Raw genomic sequence first — 22,143 nt, forward strand, 5'->3', positions numbered from 1 at the left:
GCTGGGGTTCTTCTTCAGGGAAAGTCAGTTATAAAGCCTCAAATCACAATCACATTCACATCATTAATGCATTTTAGAACATAGGAGCAATGCAACAAAATTTGGGGAAACAATTTTTATTTTAATGCTTTCAATATTTTCAGGAAAGAACTACTGAGACCAAACTTGATGCACTTCAGAGAGTGTGCCTGTATTGCAGATACAGACTAAGAAACAGACAAATTTTGACGATTTTCAAGTTTTATATTGGTTTTTTTTTTCCCCTAAAATTGTATAATTTAAATTTCACACATATAGTCTCTTTGGGTAAGGGACATCAACTTTTAAACATATTAGGAACAAACTTTTCGTTTTTCCTAACTGTAAGCAGTCACACCCCAAAAGCATTCCAGTTGTGACATTGTTGCAATACCCATTAACCAAAGTAACACAATTAAAAGGCTCGTGTGTATTTTATTATTAAATATAACAATTTCAGCAACGCAAGATCAGTTTGGCTTCTTGATTATAGCACATTTAATAGATTTTGCAAACGACAAAGTGGCAACAGAAGCAAATGGAACAAAGAGACGTTTGTTTTCACTTAAAATAAACTAAACTAAACAAACCCCTAAAAAGCAATTATGCAAAGCAACAATGGATTTTCTAGGATAAATGCAATTTTTTAACATGCAGCCATACAGCTAATACATCCTTCATTAGCATTATGTGCAAAATTCACAAATGTTGAACAGATTGGTTTTTATTTCTCCATTTTCATTGAGTGTATGATATAAATAATGCACAGAAGTATATACATGAATACTGAACATTTCTCTTAGTACTTATTATAATATACTATGTGCTGCACAAGTCATATTTCAGCTTGGAATTGAATTACATTCAATTCTTTTTCTTGTAAAGTCATATTGACTAAAAATGTGCAGCTTCGAGAGAATAAGCTGGCAATCAGATCAGAGGCTCTGAACCTGTTAGTACTCCTTTTGTCTTACAGAAGAAGTTTTTTGTTCGAACCACCGCAGAACATCGTCTTTGTTCTCTTTGACCCACTGGATGTTCACTTGGGTTTGCTCGATGGCCAGAGACACAGCCCTGGAGGCACCACCCAGGTCGTAATTTTGAAAACGCATGAGCTGTAGACACAAAGGGGTGAGAAAAAAAACACAAAGTTAGGTGTTGGCATGACACAGCAGCATGTGAAAGACCGTTTCTGTTCTTTTTTCTGCAGCTATCAGTTTTTGAACATTATTAAATTAAATACAATACTTGAAATATAAGCTAAAGTAGTATAAATTATGAAAATGCTATAGACGGTGAATAAAACAATGATCTCAACATAATTCAACAATGTTGAAAGGCCTAAAGTAATTGGTGCAACAGTTAAAATATTTGGAGTTAAAAATAAAATATAATTCATAGATAAACTTAAAAGATAAAAAAGAAAATGTAATTATGCCCTCATGAAAAAATGATTAAATAAAATATTGAATCTAATTTACACATATTGAAAAGGATACAGATATGTTGGAGTAATTAGCTAAAAGAATAGCTACAATATTGTAATTAGCATTTAGATAAAAGAGAGAGCTAAAAGAGAGAGCTAAAAGCAGCTGTTGCCACTGTTAAAATATAGCTAAAAGTAACAGCATGTGAAATTACATTTCTTTCCCTTTTCTGAACAGCTGTGAATGTTGGAAATGTTGAAAAAGCTCAAATAAGTAGCATAAATAATGAAAACACCACAGACAGTGTCTTAAATAATACTCATTTAGTAATGTTTAAAGGCCAAAAGTATTGGCAGGTAAAATGTTTAAAATTATCTTCAGAAGGTTAAAAAAGAAAATGTCATATTTATAATCATGAAAAACGGTTAAATAAAATATTTAACTAATGTAAGTTACATATGTATTGAAAGATAAAGATACAACGAAGTAATTTAGTTAAAACAACAGCTAATAATTTAATTACCTGAAACATGACATGATATTGAAAAAGTGAAAAGCAATAGTTCCCATTTTTAAAATATATCTAAAAGTAAGTTATGAATGTTTAAAAAGCTAAATGTAAATGATAAATTCAACAATTAAAAAAAAAAGCTAAAGATCTGAAATAGTTGGAAGTAATATAAAAAAAACTAAAAGCAATGATTAGAACAGCTAAAGTAAAACAGTAACATTAATATAAAGTTAAAATAAAGAATGTTGATATGTGGCTAAATGTAAATGTTTGCTGAAAAAGGTAAAAGGGTGGCTGAAGGTAAATAATATGTGAGTAACCTGTTATGTAATTGAATAAATATGAGCTGAAACGTAGTTGAAAAATAAGACATTCAGCTTTTGTCAAGTGAGATTTCAGAAACTAATGTGTCATTTGTAGCAGTTAACTTCATACAAATAAAAATGACCGTGTTAAATGTGTTAATGAAGAAGAGTTTTGAGAACTGCTGATTAGTACAAGGGAAATAAAGCTAATGACACAAATTCTGTGTCATCTGTCAAAGGTAAGTAAGATTAATTATGGAGTCATAAATAAATGAAGTATTGGGGTGTATCTGATTTGGTGTGAGCAGATTACTGGATTGTGATTAGAAAGACAACTCATACTCCTGCATACTCATACTCATTTTAGCAATAAAAATGACTGGTAAATTACCTCTTCCAGTTCAAACTCTGTCGAGAATCTGCTGGTCACTCCTGCAATCAGCATCGCCCCGTCCCTGGTAAAATATTAGCAACAGTTTTCAGTGAAACTCAAGTGATTCATTTATAAGTGTTGATACTAACCATCAGTATCAACTACCGTAAGTTGATACTGATGGTTAGTTTTAGTTAGTTTTCATTTGTTTTACATTATGAACTTGGTAATGACAGGTAATGATTAGTCAAGGAAAAATTGAGTTTCAATCCCCTGCTGATTAAATAATTTACTTTAGATAACGTTCGCATGTCAGTGTGGCCACGAAATGACCCCCCCCCCCCCCCCCCGCCCTTTAATTATACTGTGATACAGTTTATTTTAACTTCCTGGTAACAGCACAAACAGGAGAGGTAATGATAAGAAGTGATTAAATAACAGGACCTTTGCACTTGATGACACAGTGCAGGATTTTTATAGTCGACTGTTTATAAATGCCTGATTTTTTTATGGCCCAGCTAGTTTGTTCACAGGTCACTAAAAGTGCTCTATAAACATCTGGCCCCTGAACCAGCCGAGGCCCTCGACTCTCTGTGATGAAGCAGCAAATATGTCTCCTCTGCGCATAAAGCAGAAGCCAAAACATAATCGAGAAACATGTGGTGGCGCCATATAACCCCAAGCCCTCGCCATATTTTCATTTTCAACCAAAAACTGGTAACGTTACTTTGTTAGTTCAGTTTTGGTCTCCACCCAATCCTGAAAAAATATTGTAGTTATCTTGACACTGTTGGCTTGTTTCTTAGCAAAACTTGTACTGTTAATGTTTTTTTTTTTTGCTCTTCATTAGCTTCAAGTTTCTCAAGCAACTACATTTCCCCTGTGGACACCAATAAAGATTTCTCTTATCTAGTCTTGGTTAGTCTGTTTGATGCTGGCAAGTGGGTTGAAGGCGCAGCTGAGACTGAATGAACATGTCGAATTCAGGAGGAAAAACCTGAAACCACGACCTAAAACAGGCTACACGTCTTCTTAAAGGCAGGTCATTTTTTGGCTGAAAACTTATGGCCTTCAAACTGCACTCCAGAAGGCCATCATAGATAAACAGATCTAAAAAGGAGATAATATTTAATCACATTAAACTTAGAGCCATAAGGTCAATGCAGACACCACAAGATCATATCCACACCAAGCCAGGTAATCCCATATATGGATATTTTCTTTTTGCATTGTCCCTCCTGTTAAATAGTCAGAAACATAGCTACCAATGGTTGCAACAGTGCTGCATTTTATTGTCTTCTTGAACTAAATCAATAGGAGGAAAAAAAAGAAACACGCTGCTGTGGGTTGGTTGTTTTTGTTGCTTTGTGCCAACACCATTGAAATATACTCGCAATTCTACAACAGGAAGCCACTGAGCAAATTCACATTTTTACAAGCCAGCTGAAATGAGGTCATACTGCCAAAAACTGAGCTCATCCAGAGTTTTCACACATCTAACTGGGGTGTTATGGAAACTCCTCCACCTTTATAAGTGTATGTTCTGAGGTAAGCCATGAATTCTTAAACTCCTTGTAAATTTGTTGGAATAAAAAGGCTAAATAAACACTCATCACTGAAGGAAATGTGACCTATCATCAACCTCAACCCAAGAATACTGGCATCATGTATGTTTGTCTAATCCACAGTGCAAAAGAGATGACTCAGAAAATGAATTGGCATCTGTAAAAACCAATATGAGAGGGACTAAAAGCAGTTTAAATAGTAACCTACCCTTGGCTGACGTAGTCCCAGTTTGCTCTGATAAAGTTCCAGGCCAGCGCCTGCCCCGCTGAGTTCTGGGCTATGTAGTAAATTGTAGAAGCGACGTCCATCAGACGTATCTTCTCAGGGTCCAAAGTGTAATCAAGGTATCTGCAAGATAAGGAAGGCTCTTACTGGAAACCTAATGAATAAAACCCATGTGTATTGGGAACTGCTTTATTAAAACAGTTTACACATGTGGCATACACTTTAGGATTTTATGCTTTACCTGCTGAGCAACCAGATCTTCTTGGTGCAGGACAGAGCACGACGGAGCTGCTCTTTCTCCGAGGTGTTGCTGGAGGTCTGATACATGTCCCAGGCAAATTCCCACTCTTCCTTCTCACCAGCAGCCACAGCTTGGCAGTAGATTTCAGACCGCAGGTTTGGGTGGATGCTGAATCACACACACACACACTTTATTTTTCCTGTTTCAGGACCATCTAATTTTCACATTTTTTTCTTTGTGCTGGACGGCTGACATCACATGTTTTTGCTTCAGAAGGAATCTCATCAGCAGTATAAGAAAAAACTCTACCCGCCAAAATAAAATGCAGTCCATTATACTTTATAGAAATGGCTCATCAGTATAGTAGACTGTGAACATTGTCAGTTTATGTATGTGGTTTATATATTGATGTTTACAGAAGTCACAGAAAATGCTCAAATTATTGACGTTGTTGACAATTGAAAAAGAAGACATCCAATGGCATGGTCCAACATCTGCCCACCCATCAAAAATTCAATGAAAACACAACACTGCTAGATTTTTTAAGATTTGGAAAAGTCCATATGCTAAAAGAGAAAATGTCCCCTGATGTCTAAATTAGTTTGAAAAGTGAAATGATGTCCCATCCATCCAGGTTCTTAAGGACTTCTTCAACTTGTGTTATTGAGGTATCCTGGCAGAGCCGTAGAGACAGACAAATCACGAATCGTGCTCATTTCCCTACCTCCACAAATACCACTGGTAGAGACGCCGTGCAGAGCAGCAGATTCAAACCTACAGCCTTCTGCTTTGCAGCAACTGTGCTAACCACTGCAGTAACATGCAGGCCAAGAATGCGGGAGCGATAAAGCAAATATAAACCACTTTGAGCTTTGGCTATTTAATTCTTTCTGATACAAAAAGCTGTTGTTATGGAACATGAAATCTATTAACTGGGATAAAATAATCTGAAGGCCATTTATTGATCTTGGAGGCACAGCTACATGCAAGACCTGTTTTAGCCTCTTTTATAGTCTATTTGTATCCCATCATAAATGTCTGAGTTGCATGATAAAGGAAATATGGTATTCATGTGTATCCACATCTGAATTATATTCCCATTTCATGTTCAGGTTTTGCATGGCGAAAATATTTATTTCGACCTCTTGACTTTCAACACCCCCAGATTAAAAAGACAAAGTGTGCTTAGCGGTTTTACAGTAAGTGATTAAGTTGAGAGCTTAAGTGCTGGGTTCACTATGCTGGAGTCATGAGTGTGAGACGAGTGTCTGTTTGTCTTTCTGCAGTCTTGCTTTTTAGTATAGTGATATAGCAAAAGAAACTGACAGAATGTCTAAGTCTGACATAATTAAATCTAATTAAATCTCATTTTATCCTTGATGTACTCATTTTAGATTGAAGTTGTTGTCACATCTGGCAAAGTCAGACATATACACGGCCCAAGTGAGCATTTTTGGACAAAATAAAGGCTAAAGAATATAAAAGAATCCATGGATGTCAGACTTTGGTTACTATTCTGTGACTTCTCTGAAGATGATTTTGATTTTCTTGAACACAAGATAACAAATCCAGAATATGCCCCACCCCCCACCCTGCCCTAATTTATAATGTGTATACAGTATAACATGGAGCATACATATCCACACAGTATTGCAGTCAAGCACAAAGGCATTTCCACATTGAAGTAACAAGCACATGCAGTGAACGTATTTAACTGTAAATAAAAGATAGACGTAGCCTCAAAGCTTGTTGTATAGGAAATCGAAGGTCCTACAAATATTACAGAGAAAACCCCAGCGATCAGACAATCCCTTATGAACAAACATGTGGAAACATGGAAGGAAGAACTCCTTTTTTACAGGAAGACACCTGCAGCAGAAGCAGGCTTGGAGAGGGGCAGCTATTTACTGCAACCAGTTTGGGGTTGAGAGAATACACTGTCTGCTTTTCCCCGACACTGCAGATGAGTGTCGTGTTGTTCCTTAGGTTCTTAGTCAGATCCACGCCTCAAGGTCCCTAACCAATTAGTGGTGTCATTGTGGCTACGTCCATCCTTTATATACAGTCTTAGTCCCAATTTTTTAAAGTTGCACTTGGAAACTTTTCAAAAATGCTAGCTGTAAGCGCACCAGAGCACTTGTTTGGGAAAAGATGTTGGAATTGAAAATTAGAGTGAGATTGCTTGAAAATCCCACCAAGTGCAGCTTTACCAACATCCACAATGCACAGATACCAACAACTGACATGAAAGAGGGATTAGATTACACATACCTTTACTAAATCATTACCGGAGAGCAAAGCTACAGAATATATGGAAAGCTAATACAGTTAGATGATCATTGGATAATTCCAGAAAGTGTGACACAGAAAACAAAGATACTTATTCTAGAAAAGTCCACACCTGTTGGTATTGTTGCTCTCCATCCAGGCAGCATACTTCTGCTTAGCCATCTCTACGCATTCTGGTAGTCCATTGGAACATGCCAGCTTTATGGCTAAGAGCTGGGTGTACCTTAGGATGGAACAACATTTTGTATGATAAATGCAAAGGTATGAAATGCCAGAGTGTTTCCAAATATGAGAATAATTTGGAGACAGGAGTTTTTTAACCCTTAAATGGACTCTTACTACTCATCTAACACTGACAGTTCTCTAACGAATTGTTTTACCAATGGTTTTGAAACCGAGAGGGCCTACGCGTTCATTGAAAGCTTCCAGTTTCTTTCTTTTATGTCATCTTTTGGTAGCACTTTGTGGTCTAGCCATACAGCCAGTGACTGCTCAGCATTTACCCGGTAAATGTTTCTAACTTGGGGCGTAATTTTCAGCAGCTGAATGTACTCTTAGTGACACTTAAAGTGCAGTTACAGAAGAATAAATGACTAACAAGTGGCAATTTCTAAGGAAAGGTGAAAATGATACCACTAAGACTAATTCTACCCTCATTATCACGTCGACCTATAATGCCATATTGTTGTGCCACATAAACAAAGATTAATTATCAAATAATCAGTTTACAGTTTATCATTCTTACTTCCAGCTCTACAGTTTTATTCTTATACGTTACTAGAACAGTCCAGTTAACAGATATCCCCACTCTTTCTTTCTGAGACCTGTGTTTTTTGATGAAGTCATTATTTGAAACCTTGGCCGTGTTTAACATGAACATCCACCCCTGCAACAGTTTATATGAGAAAAAAGCAGACCACTTTAAATGATCCTTGATGACACGAGAACTGCTTCCTTTAAAACAACACTGACAGTCCACATCACACATCTGTTACAGCACAAAGGCAAAAATACAAACTCACACATCTGCTTTTTATTAGCACCTTTGGACTCGAGTGTGATTTTATGAACCGTAAACTACATGCAAGCATGTGTAAATCTGTTGACGATTAACTCAGGATGAATTCCGTCTTAAAAATAAAGATCTTACTTACTGTAAGGAGTGATCGTTCTGTGGGACGCGGTCATCGTCCGTGTCGTTTTTGAAGACGTTATACAGCTCTCTAACCTGTTCCCGCAGGTATGTCTGCAGGAAGAGACGGCAGAGTTTCGGCAATGTATACAATATTTTCTGCACATTGTTCCAATTATTGAACATCAACAAAATCAGAAGATCACATTAAGCCTGTTAAATATAATAACATAAGACAAGTTGTACAACTAGTGAAAACAGATGACAGATACCTGCATGGGTCCATACACCTCAGAGCGGTCAAACATGAGGATGAAGTACTCGAGATTCCTGACCGCTGACTCCCAGGGAAGAAACTCTGTCTCTTTTGTGAGGAAAAGGGTTGAATTCAGAGCCAGAGTCACGTTGACAAGTTTAGCCCTGATTAGAACAAGAGTGAGATCTCAGTCAGTACAGCCATTTATTCAAAATTCACAAAAAAGCAATATTGGAGCATCCACACACCGCCTGTGCTTTAGCCATTTTTATTTATACAACCTCCAATGGGACTGCTTCTACAATCACATTTTCTTACAGCTAAATGTTATGAAAAAATTAAGTCTCCACAATTTGGTTGGGATGTCTTTGGTTAGCATCAGATCAAATGGAAAATGTTTTTTTTTAGAAATACTGCAGCGGCAAAATGTCTCAGACTTTATTTAAAGTGCCCGCTGTGACTTGTCGGGATTTGCCTGTTTAATAATTGGCTCTAACAAAACTCAACCCTATCCTGGACAGATGACCGGATGAGTAAAATAATGATGGCTGACAAATGTTGTTGTCTAAAGAAAATTATCTATTTGCATTTAACTCTCTGAGGTATGAGTTGAAATCACTGGCATGTCTAACCCTGAGTTTTGGAGAAAAACAAAAGGGCATTTTTGGGGGAAAAATGTAAGTAATGCCTGTAAGTTACAAGGATTTTTTTTTTTTTTACCCCGACTGCCAAGACTAGGGTTAGAGCTGGGGATAACACCGATCATAACAAGAGCTCACAGGGTTAATGTCCAGCTAGCTGCAATAAGCAGCAGGGTGTCAATAGCGTGTGTTAGCTCTGTGATAGCGTGTCAGCCTGTCCAGGGTGTAGCCTACCATGACAGGCTCCAGCTAATCCAATATCTCAATAAAACACATATAATATACTTCATTATCTCAAATAAATGCCTTCCCTAGAAACTGGAGCAAAGTAGCCACGTTCTTTGGTAAAATAAATGTCAAATAACATTTAATAATGTTAGGCTGTTTGGTTTGGAAGGGGGTTTGTGATTAATACTGAAAGAATGAGAGAGTTTTTCAAAAGGCCAGATCTAAATATTCAGCAAACCACTGCCTGATGCAAAGCTGCATGTTAAGTTAAGTGGACTTCTTAATGACGTTCTAGTTTCCTCTTATCGCTTAACATATCTAATATATTAATAGCACAGCATTATTATTTTTTTTATTAAATGAACAGGTCACAGTCAGTACCTTGCCAAGTTAAATGCGTCATCAATAAGTTGCCCTCTGTTCAACAGCGGGATACTCTGGAAAAACACAAGAGTTTCAAAGTTAGAGAGCCACCGAGCGCTACTTCTTTCTTACCTGGGAGCTGCCATTTTAAAGTTATTAAAAATGACTTTAAAGGTTACTGAACGTGACTTTCCTTGCCATCTGATTCCCACCCACTAACCTGGAATTCTCTACTCCTGCTATCCCGTGTTTGTCCACAAAATTATTCTCCCTCCACCATTTGTTTTGTTCCCCAATCAGTGTCATAGGGAATTCAGGTATGTTTATGACAAGTGTTTAAGAGGAGTTGCCTTAGTCAGTGTGTGCTTTGTAGCAGAAACTGTAACAATAGTAACCCTTGCCCCGTTCGTTGCACTGGATGGAAAGTCACAGGCGTTAAGAAAGCTTTCTTTCTCTGCACCGCGAATTATTGATGACAGAACATGAACAACTGAGTGGTAGATCAACCAACCAAACAATCCGTGAACATGGTGACGACATTGCTGATAGAACTACAGACTCGTACATCCAGAAAAAAGCAGGTTAGTTGTAAAAGTTATACGTGAGGCACAAGTAAGGCCTTTTTTGTGTAACTCGGGATCTACGACGACAAATGTTCGCTTTGAAGGATTGAGTTAACCTCTGAGCTTTTGGTTCAAGGCCAATTCTTGGTCTGGTCTACTTTGTTCAAACAGCATCTCTGGCTTACCCTCCAACACAATCTATCAAACTTCACTGTGTAATAAAGGAAGCAAACTTGGATGCTTTTATTGTTGCTCTTTAAAGCCTCTAGAAAACCTTTGCAGTCCAATGAATCTGCCTTCGACAATAAGTTATTTCTCTTCAATATAACCTTGTCAGTTTATATAAATGTAATTAGATTTTATTTTGATAATTAACCAATAACTCACAAAATCCCTGCATTTATTGCCTGGTATGGAACAAAGAAGCTTCAGAAGATAAGATGTTGTAATATTTCCAGTAAAAATCACCCAGTAAAATGTGTAAAACTGGAGTGGCCCAGTACTTACATGCCGATTCTTCTGCAGCTGTGCTAGAAGGCGTTCCCAGTTCTCTGGATTGTAATTGACTCTGTAGTATCCGATGCAGTTGATATTTGCCAGGATCCATTCACCATTCTTAGCTATGAAAGCTTCTTTGTTTACTGTTCACGAGACATCAATTAGTTGAAAATGTGTTAAATTTTTTTGCGAGTGAGTAAAATGAAGCACTTGAATGGAGAAAAAGGAAACTTGACAGAGACTGAGACGAGACTTAAGAAGTAAAAACATGAAGACAACCAAACTGAAAGCAGATGCACTGTGTGCAGTCATTTTGCTTCTCCCAGATGTTTTTGTATCTCCGTTTTTTGGTTCGTATATCTTTGATGTCATTTTTGCAACTCTTTTACTCTTTGTGATAAATTCCCATTATCGCTTCCTTTTGTTCTGTATTTTTTCACGGACACGTCAGGTGGCATTTGGGATTCACATCTGTTTATCTGTAGTTGTTTTGATGCTTTTTTGTGTCTTGAAAGTCAGTTTGTATGATTAACTATTCTGACACTGTATGTGTTTGCAACATTACATGCACAAATGTCATTCAAATTCAGCAACACTAAGGATGATTAACGATGTATGTGATTAATGGTTTTCCATACCTCCTAAAATATATGCAAAACATTTCTTTGGCCAATTTTTATTTTTGTGCATTTAAAGAAAATTCCATTCCAGGAATATCTAAAGCCTTTGTAGCTGATTTAAGAACTTTTGGGGCAAATAAACATTTCACTGAAAAATCTTGTGTTTTTTTTGTTTGTTTGTTTTTTTAACCAATGGCTTGATTATGTCTCATCCCACATTAATAATAAAATAAAACATTATTCTGGTTCCCTTTGAAACAGAAGATGTAAAATAAAAAATACTTTGTGTTCTCCTGCATCTTACCTGGCTTGTTGTTATACAAATACACTTTCTCGAATTTAGACGACGCATTTGAGATGAACTCAATCTCCACTGTCCATGAATTGCTAAACAGAAAAAGAACAGGTAGATCTTACACTGGATGTAGTTTCACATGCCCCAGAAAATAAAGTGAGCAATAATTGTGAGTTTTACAGACTTTTTAAAGCTCACAAACTGAAAAGAAGCATTTTAGAGACAAAAACATGAGCATGAAATCTATTTTCCTTTGTAATAACCTAATCTGTGCCACTATCATGCCAGAGTCTCCAGGATCTGGAGGTATCCCAGTCTGGACCCTGTATGATTCATCATGGCAGCATCATGGAGTTCGAAGGCAAAGGCGCATCCAAAAGCAATGAAATCAGTTGTGGCCCAATACTTTCTTAACGATGTGAGTTATTCATTGAATAACTTGACTTTTTACCACAGATGGTTATTTAATCTGTATTATCATTAAAAGTGGTACAAAATGTTAACTCAAGCTAGATGATTTTATTACAGATTTGTCTAGGCTGGAAAAAAAATAGTTGGTTTACACAAAGTTAGGTCAAGTTTGTAGAAAGATGTGGAAGACACCTACGAGGAATTGGCAGAGTTATTGAAGAGAAACTGCTTCTGGTAGACTTGTCCATTGGTAGTGTTGATGGTAATGACAGGATAGCCACTTTGGGTGGTCCAAGGGTTCATGAATCCAGCGATGTCTTCAGTGTTGCGGACAGCTTTGTTACCGCGGTTCTGATTCGCAGCCTGCCAACATTAAACAAGCCAATGAATATCTTTCCATGTGCAGTCCAAACCCGATGTATTTGTAAATATGATTTATGATAACTGAATTCATTAGTATCTGAACATTTTCGAACCCTTTGCTTTAAAAGAGCTAAATATACCACGCAGGTCTTTGCTTTCTAAAAGCTGCTGTTTGGCATTTTAATGTGCTAGCCATTGTTTTAAATTAAATGAGCTAAAACACAGACCAAAAACTATGATTTGTCCAAAATACTTAAAATCTGGGATAAATACAATGTTGTGATTAATCCTCAGGCAATGAAAGTGTGGGAATGATTTTGATGACAAGGCACGCATAGAGTAAGCAACAGAAATTTGGCAGAATAAAACAGCCTGGATAATTTATCATCTTACCATTTGTATATACTTCAAGAGGTCATCCTTTTCTACGTTTCCATATTGAAAGGCCTTGAGATACATCTATGAAATATATGAAAGCAGAGCAAATCAGAACGATTGAGTAACAGTGGACACAGTTGCATCAGGCACAAAAAAAGAATTATTTCCCCGTGGAGCTGTTGGAATAAGAGCTGGGTGAAAAGATTCAATTGCAGCTGTGAGCAGTTGGACCTGAGGGAGATGTGATGTTGTAATAAATCTCTGAGTAAAAAACGTTTTAGTTTTTCCTTGTTTTTTTGTTTGTTTTGTTTTTAGTCTTCTGCCTGGATACACGTGAACATTCACAATGAGTTTGGTGTGTTACAAAAATGAAGGTTTGAACAGACATTTAGCCTCTTCCTTGTATATCTGACAAGGAAAACACAACACCCTTATTCATTTTGCATGAGGCAGTGGAAAACACAAGTGGACAAAAGCTGCGTGCCTTCCCCATTTCTGCAGACACGAACCAGATGTTGGAATGCTTTCGTTCAGAGCAGCACTGAGGGCTTTATTTTCAACATGTTCAATTTGGATGTATGACAGAAGCTGGTGTCTATTGATGGTAAAAAAAAAAAAGGTTAACCTCTTCGAATACACCAGGTTACCTGCAACCTGTCGAGGGTTTGGGATTATTTTAGCCACATGATATACAGACAAGTTTTATGAAACTAGAAAGTGTTGCCTTTCAAATGAAGCCTGATCCATTTTGGAATTACAACTTTGTGTTATTATTATTTTTTCAGTTGTTTCAAAAGTTTCCAAAGATCATTTTACACGACTAAACTGAAACAACACACCGCTGGATCAAAGACTGTATTCAAAGGATGGGCGTAACCACTGTGACACCACCCACTGGTTTTGGAGTGCAGATTGTGATGCCTTATTAGCATTTTGGCCACCACCGTGTCTTTTTTTCTTTTTTTAAATGCAGAAGTTACCATATTTGGATCAAAGGCTGGAGTGCTAAGTTATCAGCTAACACTTGCAAGCTTTGTTGCTAAGCTGCATTCATAAATTCCACCCATCTATTTTCTTCCAACATCAGAGTTGCAGGGGGGCTGAAGTGGCCCAATTATGTAAGTCAGACTAACAGGGATGACAGCTACAGTGGGACAAATCCTGATCCTGTGGACAAAAATTAGTGAGTTCATTTCGTAATGCCACAAGCTGTGGCTACGTAAGCCTATGTGTCAATATCTGGCACCAATTATGGCCAGCCAAATCTGCTCTTCCTTTCCATCCATCTCAAAAGCCTGTGAGGCGCTCAGAGTTTTGTAGCACACAAGGGACTTCACAAATGTTCCGTTTCCTTACATTTGCCAAGACTTTGGTTTCAAAAGCAAACAAGTTATATGCATATTAGATGAGATTTAATAGCTAATTAAAGCATCAAACGGTACGATTGCTACATCTGTGTCCTCTTTCAATATTGTCGTGGCTCCAGATACATGAGCCATGACATCATCAAAATGGTTGGATTTTCTCATGAAAACGTTTCCAGGATTCTGCATTTGTCTTGGCAGAAGTGAGTTTCAACTGCAGACTGGCAGTCAAGTGAAACCCTTTAGTTTTATTGTTTGTTTTTAAGTTTAAATGGTAAATGGCCTGTATTTGTATAGCGCTTTACTCAGTCCTTATGGACCCCAAAGCACTTTACACTACATTCAGTCATCCACCCATTCACACACACATTCACACACTGGTGATGGCAGCTACATTGTAGCCACAGCCGCCCTGGGGCGCACTGACAGAGGCGAGGCTGCCGGACACTGGCACCACCGGGCCCTCTGACCACCACCAGCAGGCAAAGGGTGAAGTGTCTTTCCCAAGGACACAACGACCAAGACAGTCAGAGCCGGGGCTCGAACTGGCAACCTTCCGATTACAAGATGAACTGCCAACTCTTGAGCCACGATCGTTTAAGCCTTGGGAAGGACCTGAAAGGAAAATCATTTTTGCTTACTTGGAGCCCTTTGTTGAAAACAACTTCTCCCACATGGTTTGCCAGCATTCTCAGCACAATTGCGCCCTAACAAAGTGAACACAGATTACATGTTCCTGTTAGTAGAAAACACACGGTGGCAAATTGTGTATTAACAGCTTTGACTAGCTACCTTGCTGTAGCTGATCGAATCAAACATTCCAAGGATGTGATCTGTCGTATTGATCTCTTTTGATGCAGGACTGAGAGGATGGGATGAGGCCAAAGCATCCTCTCTAAACGCATCGTGGAGATCATTCATGATAGATATTTCCTTCTGTAGAAAACAAACATGGACGAGACTGTAAGCTTAAACAATTTTGCCTGAGCATTTAGCAGAACTCCAGAGATATTGCAAGGCTGGACTTACTATATTGAACGTAGGCTCCACACTGTCCACAGCAATGTAAGATAGGTAGGTAGCAATGCCCTCATTCAGCCAAAGGTCGTTCCACCATTTCATTGTCACCTCATTTCCAAACCACTGCCAACAAAATAAAAATAAATCATTGCACAGGAAAGGTTGCATTGCTATTCAATATTGTTGTAAAAGTTGTAATAAACTTAAAAACAACTTCCTTAATCCAAAACGGTGTTTCTTATCATGTGAAAATGTTGAATGATCTTTACTTTTGCTGCTAAAACCATATGTTTTGCTACTCCTGTCTGTGGTCTTAACAGGAAAATGACTCAGAGGATTGAAATCAGATGCTTTATTCGTTTTACTGCTCTCTAACCTGGTGTGCCAGTTCATGTGCAATGACAGTGGCAATATCTTCCTTGTGCAACAGGGAGGAGACGCCTTCCTGATAGAGCAGGAATCCTTCCTGGTATGTGATCAGTCCCCAGTTTTCCATCGCAGCAGGGTATAAGTCTGGCAGTGCAAGCTGGTCTAAGGAGATCACAAAGAAATGGACACAATTCTGTTCAAATCAGTTCAGTTCAGTTCGGTCTACATAGCACCAATTCACAACAACATAATTTAAGGTGCTTCATATCAGAGCATAAAGACCCTTCAGTATTAAAAACCAGATTATCCCCTATGAGACATGTATGAGCTACTCAATACAGTATTTTGATTAAGCAGTAAGTGATGCATCTAAAAATCAAAAACAGTACTTGTGAGCCATAAAATGTGGATAACAAGTCAAAGTGTGGGTTCAACACATTTAATTCATGGGAGTTTATATCCACAATAAAAGCAACATACTGAACAAAGACCGTTTTGTGCGGGTGACCCCAAAAGTGAGCTGATAAAAGAAGAAGACTGAAATGTAAGTAGGTATAGTTTGGGAAGAGAGGCGCCTGGACTTCTTTAAGTTTCTTGAAGACGTTTCACCTCTCATCCGAGAAGTCCAGACACCTTTCTTTCCAAGCTGCTTAGACTACAATGACCTGGATGACTGAGACCCTTCACAGATGTAAGTAGGTATAGTTTACCTATTTTTTCCATTGAATATTTCATTTCAAATTGGCTTTCGTAGAATCGAAGGAGCTTTCTGGCAATGTCGCCGGCATAATCAGCGTGTCCTGCATTGATGGCTTCAGGACGAGCATACGTCTGCACAAACAAAACACAGAAATGGCACTGAGTGGTAAAAATAGTAAAACCTCACTGGCTACTAGCCCCGTTTTGCTGACTTTCAAAGTGTACTGGCAAAAACAAAAACATCAATAACACTGCATCAGATTCATCCTGCAGGACATGTAGCCTACATTTATCTCCACGCGATCAGTATCAGAGCTTGGAGAGGTGATGGATTTGAAGCTGTCGTCGACCACTGCGAAGGCGAATAAGTAGGTGGACATCTTTGGTGTTGCTCTAAAGATAGTGTATTGCCATTCGTCATCTAAAATGTTGCTTTCTGAAAGAAGGGAGACAAGGAAATACATAATGAGGACATCTTTTACTCCTATTGTTAAAGTTAATGTTTGACTCCTCAGCAGGTGACCTATATCGCGTATTGACACAGGAACTTGTTTTTACCATAAGGGGCTGCATTTCCCAGAGCTCTGGTTTCTCGCCTGTGGATGATGGTCAATTTAAACACAGCCTTCATGTCTGGCTCATCGAAACAAGGAAACACTTTCCTGGCATCTGTTGGCTGCAGATTGGTGGCAGCAATGAATCTAAGCATACAGGGAATAGAGAGCGAGAGAGTGTTCAGGTCTCTTTTAATTGGATCAAAATGTCCCAACATATTCTTTATCATCGCTAACAGCTTTTATTGGTCTTTGACTATGATGTTGCTGCACTTTTTTGACTAATTTGTTACATTAATTGCAAGTGAATCATCTTGTGGCCATATTGTACCATTTAAAGAATGCACAATAACTTGTTAAAAACATTAATGAGTGAGAAATGGAAAAGACAGAGTGTAGCTGGTTAACAACAACTGAGAAAAAGATGTGTGTGTAGCTATCCCAAGGTGTTCATTGTGTTCTATGTCTAGGTGTTCATGTATGTTGGGTTTGGTTTGGTTTGGTTAGGTTTTGGATGTGCCTGATTCTCACAAATTCATATGAGTATGAATGTGTAAAAACAAAAAGATGTGAGAGAGTTGTGAGCAGTACTCTTGTAAAAAAGAAAAAGACGAAAGGATACATGAAGTACAAGTGTAGCGGTTGAAAAGTTGAGGTCCCCACCTGAACGGGCTGGTTACATGTATTAAATTATTGTCTTCACTGTAGAATAGTGCGTGATCAGAGGTTGTAAATGTGTAAACATATAAGTGTACAACTCTTTAAGTTCAATGTGAGACACCATATCCAAGAATCAAAAACTGAGAAGACAGAAAAACAATAAGCTACTTTTTTTTTAAAAACTTCGTTGCTGCTTTATAGCTTCTTTTATTTTTAGAGTTTAATTTGACCTTTTTCCTCCCCTACATTTATTTGAAGCTACTGGTCTTTAGATTAAGATGCTATTGAAAAAAGATCTTTGTGATTATATTTATAAAAATCGTGAGCGTATTGCAGAATGATTGCTTTTACTTTGATACTGTTGCAAATTTTGCCTGTGTACTTCTTTTTACGGCACATTTTAAAGCCAGGACTTTTACTTGTAACTAAATACTTATTACACCACTGCAGGTGCAAGCACACATGTAACCAATCAGTGATGTTACCCCAGCGACGTGTTGTAACAAACATTGATTATGAATGGATTATTTTACTATTATTACAGGTTTTTTCATTCTGAAAGATATTGTTTGTCCTTTCTGTTGGATACTTACTGGTTCCAGCTTAACTGCATTTTGATTAGGCCTCATCTTAAGCTGTGTAAATCAGTTGAGCCAACTCAGTTTTATCAAAAGACAAAAATGTCCTGGCCGCAGTTTCTGTAACTTTAATGCCAAAGTTCCACTGTGAATTATTTTTTATGGGTTTGTGCAACATCTAGGATAAGGGTACGATGAACAGTCAGTTTGGGTTATTGTTTTACATGTCAGATTAAAACTGACACAAAGAACTGCACGTCAGTGGAAAATAAATAGTGATTTGAAAAAATGTGGGATGCATCATTGTTATATTAGAAAATGACTTTGTGTTTGAGCTATCACTGTGTTTAGTCATCCAGATGACTCACTGTTTCTAAAAAACACTCAAGTTGAGAAATTAATTCACTGTGGAAACTTGAACATCTCTGTAACCTGATGGAATATTATTATGGCTTATTATGAATTATTACAGTTATTATGGCTGAGTGATAAAGTTTGTAAGCTTGTATAGATATTTTTTTCTCTCCTTTATATTAAAAGGGAATTACACTTTGAACAATGCTAAAAATCAAAAATAAGGCTTATATATTTACTTATTTAATCATTTAATATTTGGAGTTGCATCTTCTTGAAATATCGATTTAAGAAATTACTTAATTATTTATTTTTCTTAATATAACTTTGACTCTTTTCAGTTTGTATTTAGCATCCAGCCTTTATGTCCTTTTCCTTGAAACCTTTCCAAATATTTTTCCCTTAATAGTTTTCTTATAAAAAAAAACAAAACACTTAAATTTAAATTTTGTATTTATTTTTCACTCCAGAAAAAATTGGAATCTTGAAATCCTAAAAATAGCATTAAATACAGAATACTTACATAACTTTCATAGATTTCAGATAAAAAATAAATAAATTAAATATAGATTTAATTTAATATAGATTATTTTTCCAACTGGAATAAACACGACCACATTTCTTTCACTTTCTCAGAAACCCTCTAAGCTCTAATTGCCGATTATTGTACGGAATACCATAAACTTTAAAGTTGCAGTAATGAAAAGCTCTGAAATTGTTTTAGAAACTCCAAATTCAACAAATAATTAAATGTATTGATATATATTCTATACGCAGAGCTTTTATACGTACCTGTCCGCATTTGGATCATCTACACTTTCATAGTCAAAGATACCATCAGTATATCTGCTTAGATACAGTGCTTCCAGATTATCCGAGACTTCGCCGTGGAAAGACAAAAACAAAGAGTAGTTCCCTCCTGTCTCCAAGGGATCCATCAATTCGAGCTCGAGGAAGTCACTTTCATCATCGCGGTGTTTCATTCCAGACACTTTAATATTCCTTTTTGTATTTTCGTTCAACACCACCGGCGAGGACACGTTCAGGTATCTGCTGTTGAGAAAGATGCTCATCGTCTTTTGGGCACATTGAAAGTGGACAGTCGAGTTTCCCGTGAAGATCATGGTCTGGTTCGGAGTGGTGATGTTGGGATTGGAGCCGTTCCCCTCCTCTATGATTTTAGTGTAGAGGTGAACTGCGAGTACAATTTCGTACTTCTGAGGTACCAAGCTCTTCGGCAGCCGCATGTCTGGCGGTGGGGCCATGGTGGTGGGTGGCAGGGTTGGAGGTGGCGTCATGGTAATGTTTTGGGTCTGAGCCTTGAACAGAATAATCATGGTGAACATGCCGCCGATGGAAGAGACGGTCAGAACACCAAAGGCGATGGCGATAGCCTTCGTCGTTCCAAACTTCAGTGGCATTGTAGCTGCTTCTTTTGGTCCGTCCTGCTGCTTGCCTGGTAGAGATGATTCCCTGAGTGAGTCTGCCTCTGGTCTGTGCTGTCTGATCTGTTCACAGGCATGTAACCTCCCTCCAATAAACAGGGCTTGGCCTTAGCAATTAAGGGTCTGTACTTGGATTAAGCATTAACTTTGACACTGCCAAAGGAGCAAAGAGTACACATTGCAGTGTGAAGAGGGCGATGTTCACTGTAAATAATCAGTCAGATTGTGCTCCCAAACATCTGGAGGTGGTTACTGCGGTCATGCCACTAATGCTGGGGTTAGGTAAACCGCAAGTCCTCACACTGCACTCTCCTACCCCATCCCACACTTCCTCACATTCCCTTTCTGTGAACACTCCTCAAACCATCACAATCACACACAAACACCCCCGGGCACAACAAAATCCTCAGTGGGGAACACATCCAGCATCGCCGCTTTTGATTGTAAGAGGTGTTCAAAGTTTCGAAATACAGCTGTTCTTCCTTAAATTTCTGCAAGCAAGTCTCTGCAGCAGGAGGGGTCCAAGGGTTCTTATCTAAACAGAGACCATGCAAGTCTCTCCCACCAAGACGGTATATAAAGAGAGGACTGCTGAGTGGGCTGAATAAAACAGAAGAAAAAAAAAAGAGGAGAACATAGACCGTAGTGATTGGTACATCACTAAACTTCCTGGAAAGCTCCAACCGCGGGTAACGACGACCACCGTGACCACTGTGCACATATTCTTCATCTCAGGAGAGGAAAGAGGAGGGAGACTAATAGGCAAAATGGGAATAATGCAGGAAAAGAGGGCCGGAGATGGGAGTGTTGCTGGTTATTTGTACTGAGAACAGATGTTGCTGTTGGAGGGTCAAGGTGGTCAAATCATCCTGAGCATATTGATAACACTGGAGACCAACCATCAGCGCCCTGAGGCCAAAGTCAGGTGGATGAGCAGCTGAGGCAGCAAGGCCACATTCCTGTTCACATTAAAACTACATCAACATCGGATACCAAAGCAAATAAAGACCCCAGCAACAATAAAACAAGTAAACCCAAAAACTCAACTGTCATTTTTATTATGTGAGACAAGTGAACCAGATGTTATAACATCTGCCTGAATGTCACAGGTTTCTGCTCTTACGTTCAAGATTTACTCCTTAGAAAGGAAGAGGTAGGTCATCAGTTTCATAATGCATTTAATTTGGATTGATGCGTGCAAGCGAGGCAGCAACAGGAACTTTCACGTGTCAATACAGAGCACAACTCTTTTGGAAGAAATCTGTGAAATGTCAACCAGATCTCTCACTACAAGCACTCTCGCGTATATACACACACATTCTCTCAAGGATATTTGGTTTAAAAAAAACAAGCTTTAATTAAATTACCAAGATTTTTGCACTCATAAACGCTCTGAAGGCCCAATCCATCACACAGCTGGGGTTAGGTCTAACTCTAATTCTGTATTATCTGGAGAGAGAAAAAGGCACGTTATAGGTGGAAAATACATCATTTTATGCGTGTTACAACTTACAACGACTAAATTGTAACAAAAATTCTGATAACCACAGGGTAAGAGCTGCTGAGGTCTTAAAGAGTTAAGTAGAAGGAAAAATGTAAAAATCATCTGCTTCAGTCTCATAAGCAGCTACAAAGACTTTTCTTACTTTTACTCTGCATTTGTCCAGTTGAAACACATTCAGATTATAACTGCAACTTGGATCTAAATCAGACCGTGTTACAGGTAATCAAGGCAAAATCTTGGTAATTTTACATTGTTCAGGAGCATTTTCTTTCAGCCATTAAAAACAAAAAAACAAAACAAAAAAACAGGAGCCCATCAGGTAAACCACCAGTTACACCAGTGCAGGTTTAAACAGGGACAGAAATCTTCAAGGGCAAATCTTTGATAATAAGGACCTCTGCTGACAAGAAGGGTAACTGCAAGTGCATTAACTCGACTGTCTCTGCTGTCACAAGCAGACAAATGAAGCTGAAAACAAAACAAACAAACAAACAAAAAAAACCAGCTGGAATTTGACTTGAAATAATCAGCCTTTTGTGACAGCAAAGGAAATGTGCAAAAAGTTTCGAGACATCAGAAGCTGACTAATTTTAAAGACGGGCAGGGTAAAGTTTGCTGAAACTCATTAGCTCCCTCTTCAGACAAACACATTTACATGATGCACATCAACAATAAACCTGCCCACAGAGGGGGCACTCGAGATTAAAATAATGTGGCCCAGCACTGGAATGAACTGTTTCTGCATTCCCGGCAGCCTGTGATCAGAATTACACCAGCTTAACGAAAGCAATCAGCAGCCGAGTCAGAGCAGTCACACCGAAACAGCTGATGTTCTTCAGCTGCTTTTTAGGAAGAAGAGCTTCACGTTGGCATTTTTGGTCCTGCACCACGTC

General features: G+C 38.1%; 1 protein-coding gene across 1 annotated transcript; it reads right to left on the bottom strand.

The window, feature by feature from the left end:
• Positions 1 to 100: 100 nt before the first annotated feature.
• anpeplb (alanyl (membrane) aminopeptidase-like b) lies at positions 101 to 20,304 on the bottom strand. The gene is made up of 20 exons (XM_004566152.3): positions 19,094 to 20,304; positions 16,714 to 16,856; positions 16,443 to 16,591; positions 16,167 to 16,287; positions 15,464 to 15,618; positions 15,097 to 15,210; positions 14,860 to 15,003; positions 14,709 to 14,774; positions 12,719 to 12,784; positions 12,159 to 12,325; positions 11,561 to 11,643; positions 10,646 to 10,779; positions 9,594 to 9,649; positions 8,360 to 8,507; positions 8,110 to 8,201; positions 7,068 to 7,178; positions 4,667 to 4,834; positions 4,408 to 4,548; positions 2,653 to 2,716; positions 101 to 1,133 (listed from the first exon to the last, which is right to left on the bottom strand). The coding sequence occupies exons 1-20, from the start codon at positions 19,720 to 19,722 to the stop codon at positions 972 to 974; spliced, it is 2,913 nt and encodes a 970-aa protein (XP_004566209.1). The 5' UTR covers positions 19,723 to 20,304; the 3' UTR covers positions 101 to 971.
• Between the last annotated feature and the right edge of the window lie 1,839 nt (positions 20,305 to 22,143).

The sequence above is a fragment of the Maylandia zebra genome, linkage group LG7 (assembly GCF_041146795.1).
Source record: "Maylandia zebra isolate NMK-2024a linkage group LG7, Mzebra_GT3a, whole genome shotgun sequence".
Taxonomy (NCBI): Eukaryota; Metazoa; Chordata; class Actinopteri; order Cichliformes; family Cichlidae; genus Maylandia; species Maylandia zebra.

Bases quoted from the DNA above. Each gene is read 5' to 3' on its own strand.
- anpeplb (XM_004566152.3), bottom strand. From the start codon at position 19,722: ATGCCACTGAAGTTTGGAACGACGAAGGCTATCGCCATCGCCTTTGGT. The intron at 16,592-16,713 runs GTAAAAACAAGT...CCCTTCTTTCAG, and splicing joins GGGAAATGCAGCCCCTTATG to AAAGCAACATTTTAGATGAC. The intron at 11,644-12,158 runs GTAGGTGTCTTC...TTTTCTGTTTAG, and splicing joins AATAACTCTGCCAATTCCTC to CAATTCATGGACAGTGGAGA.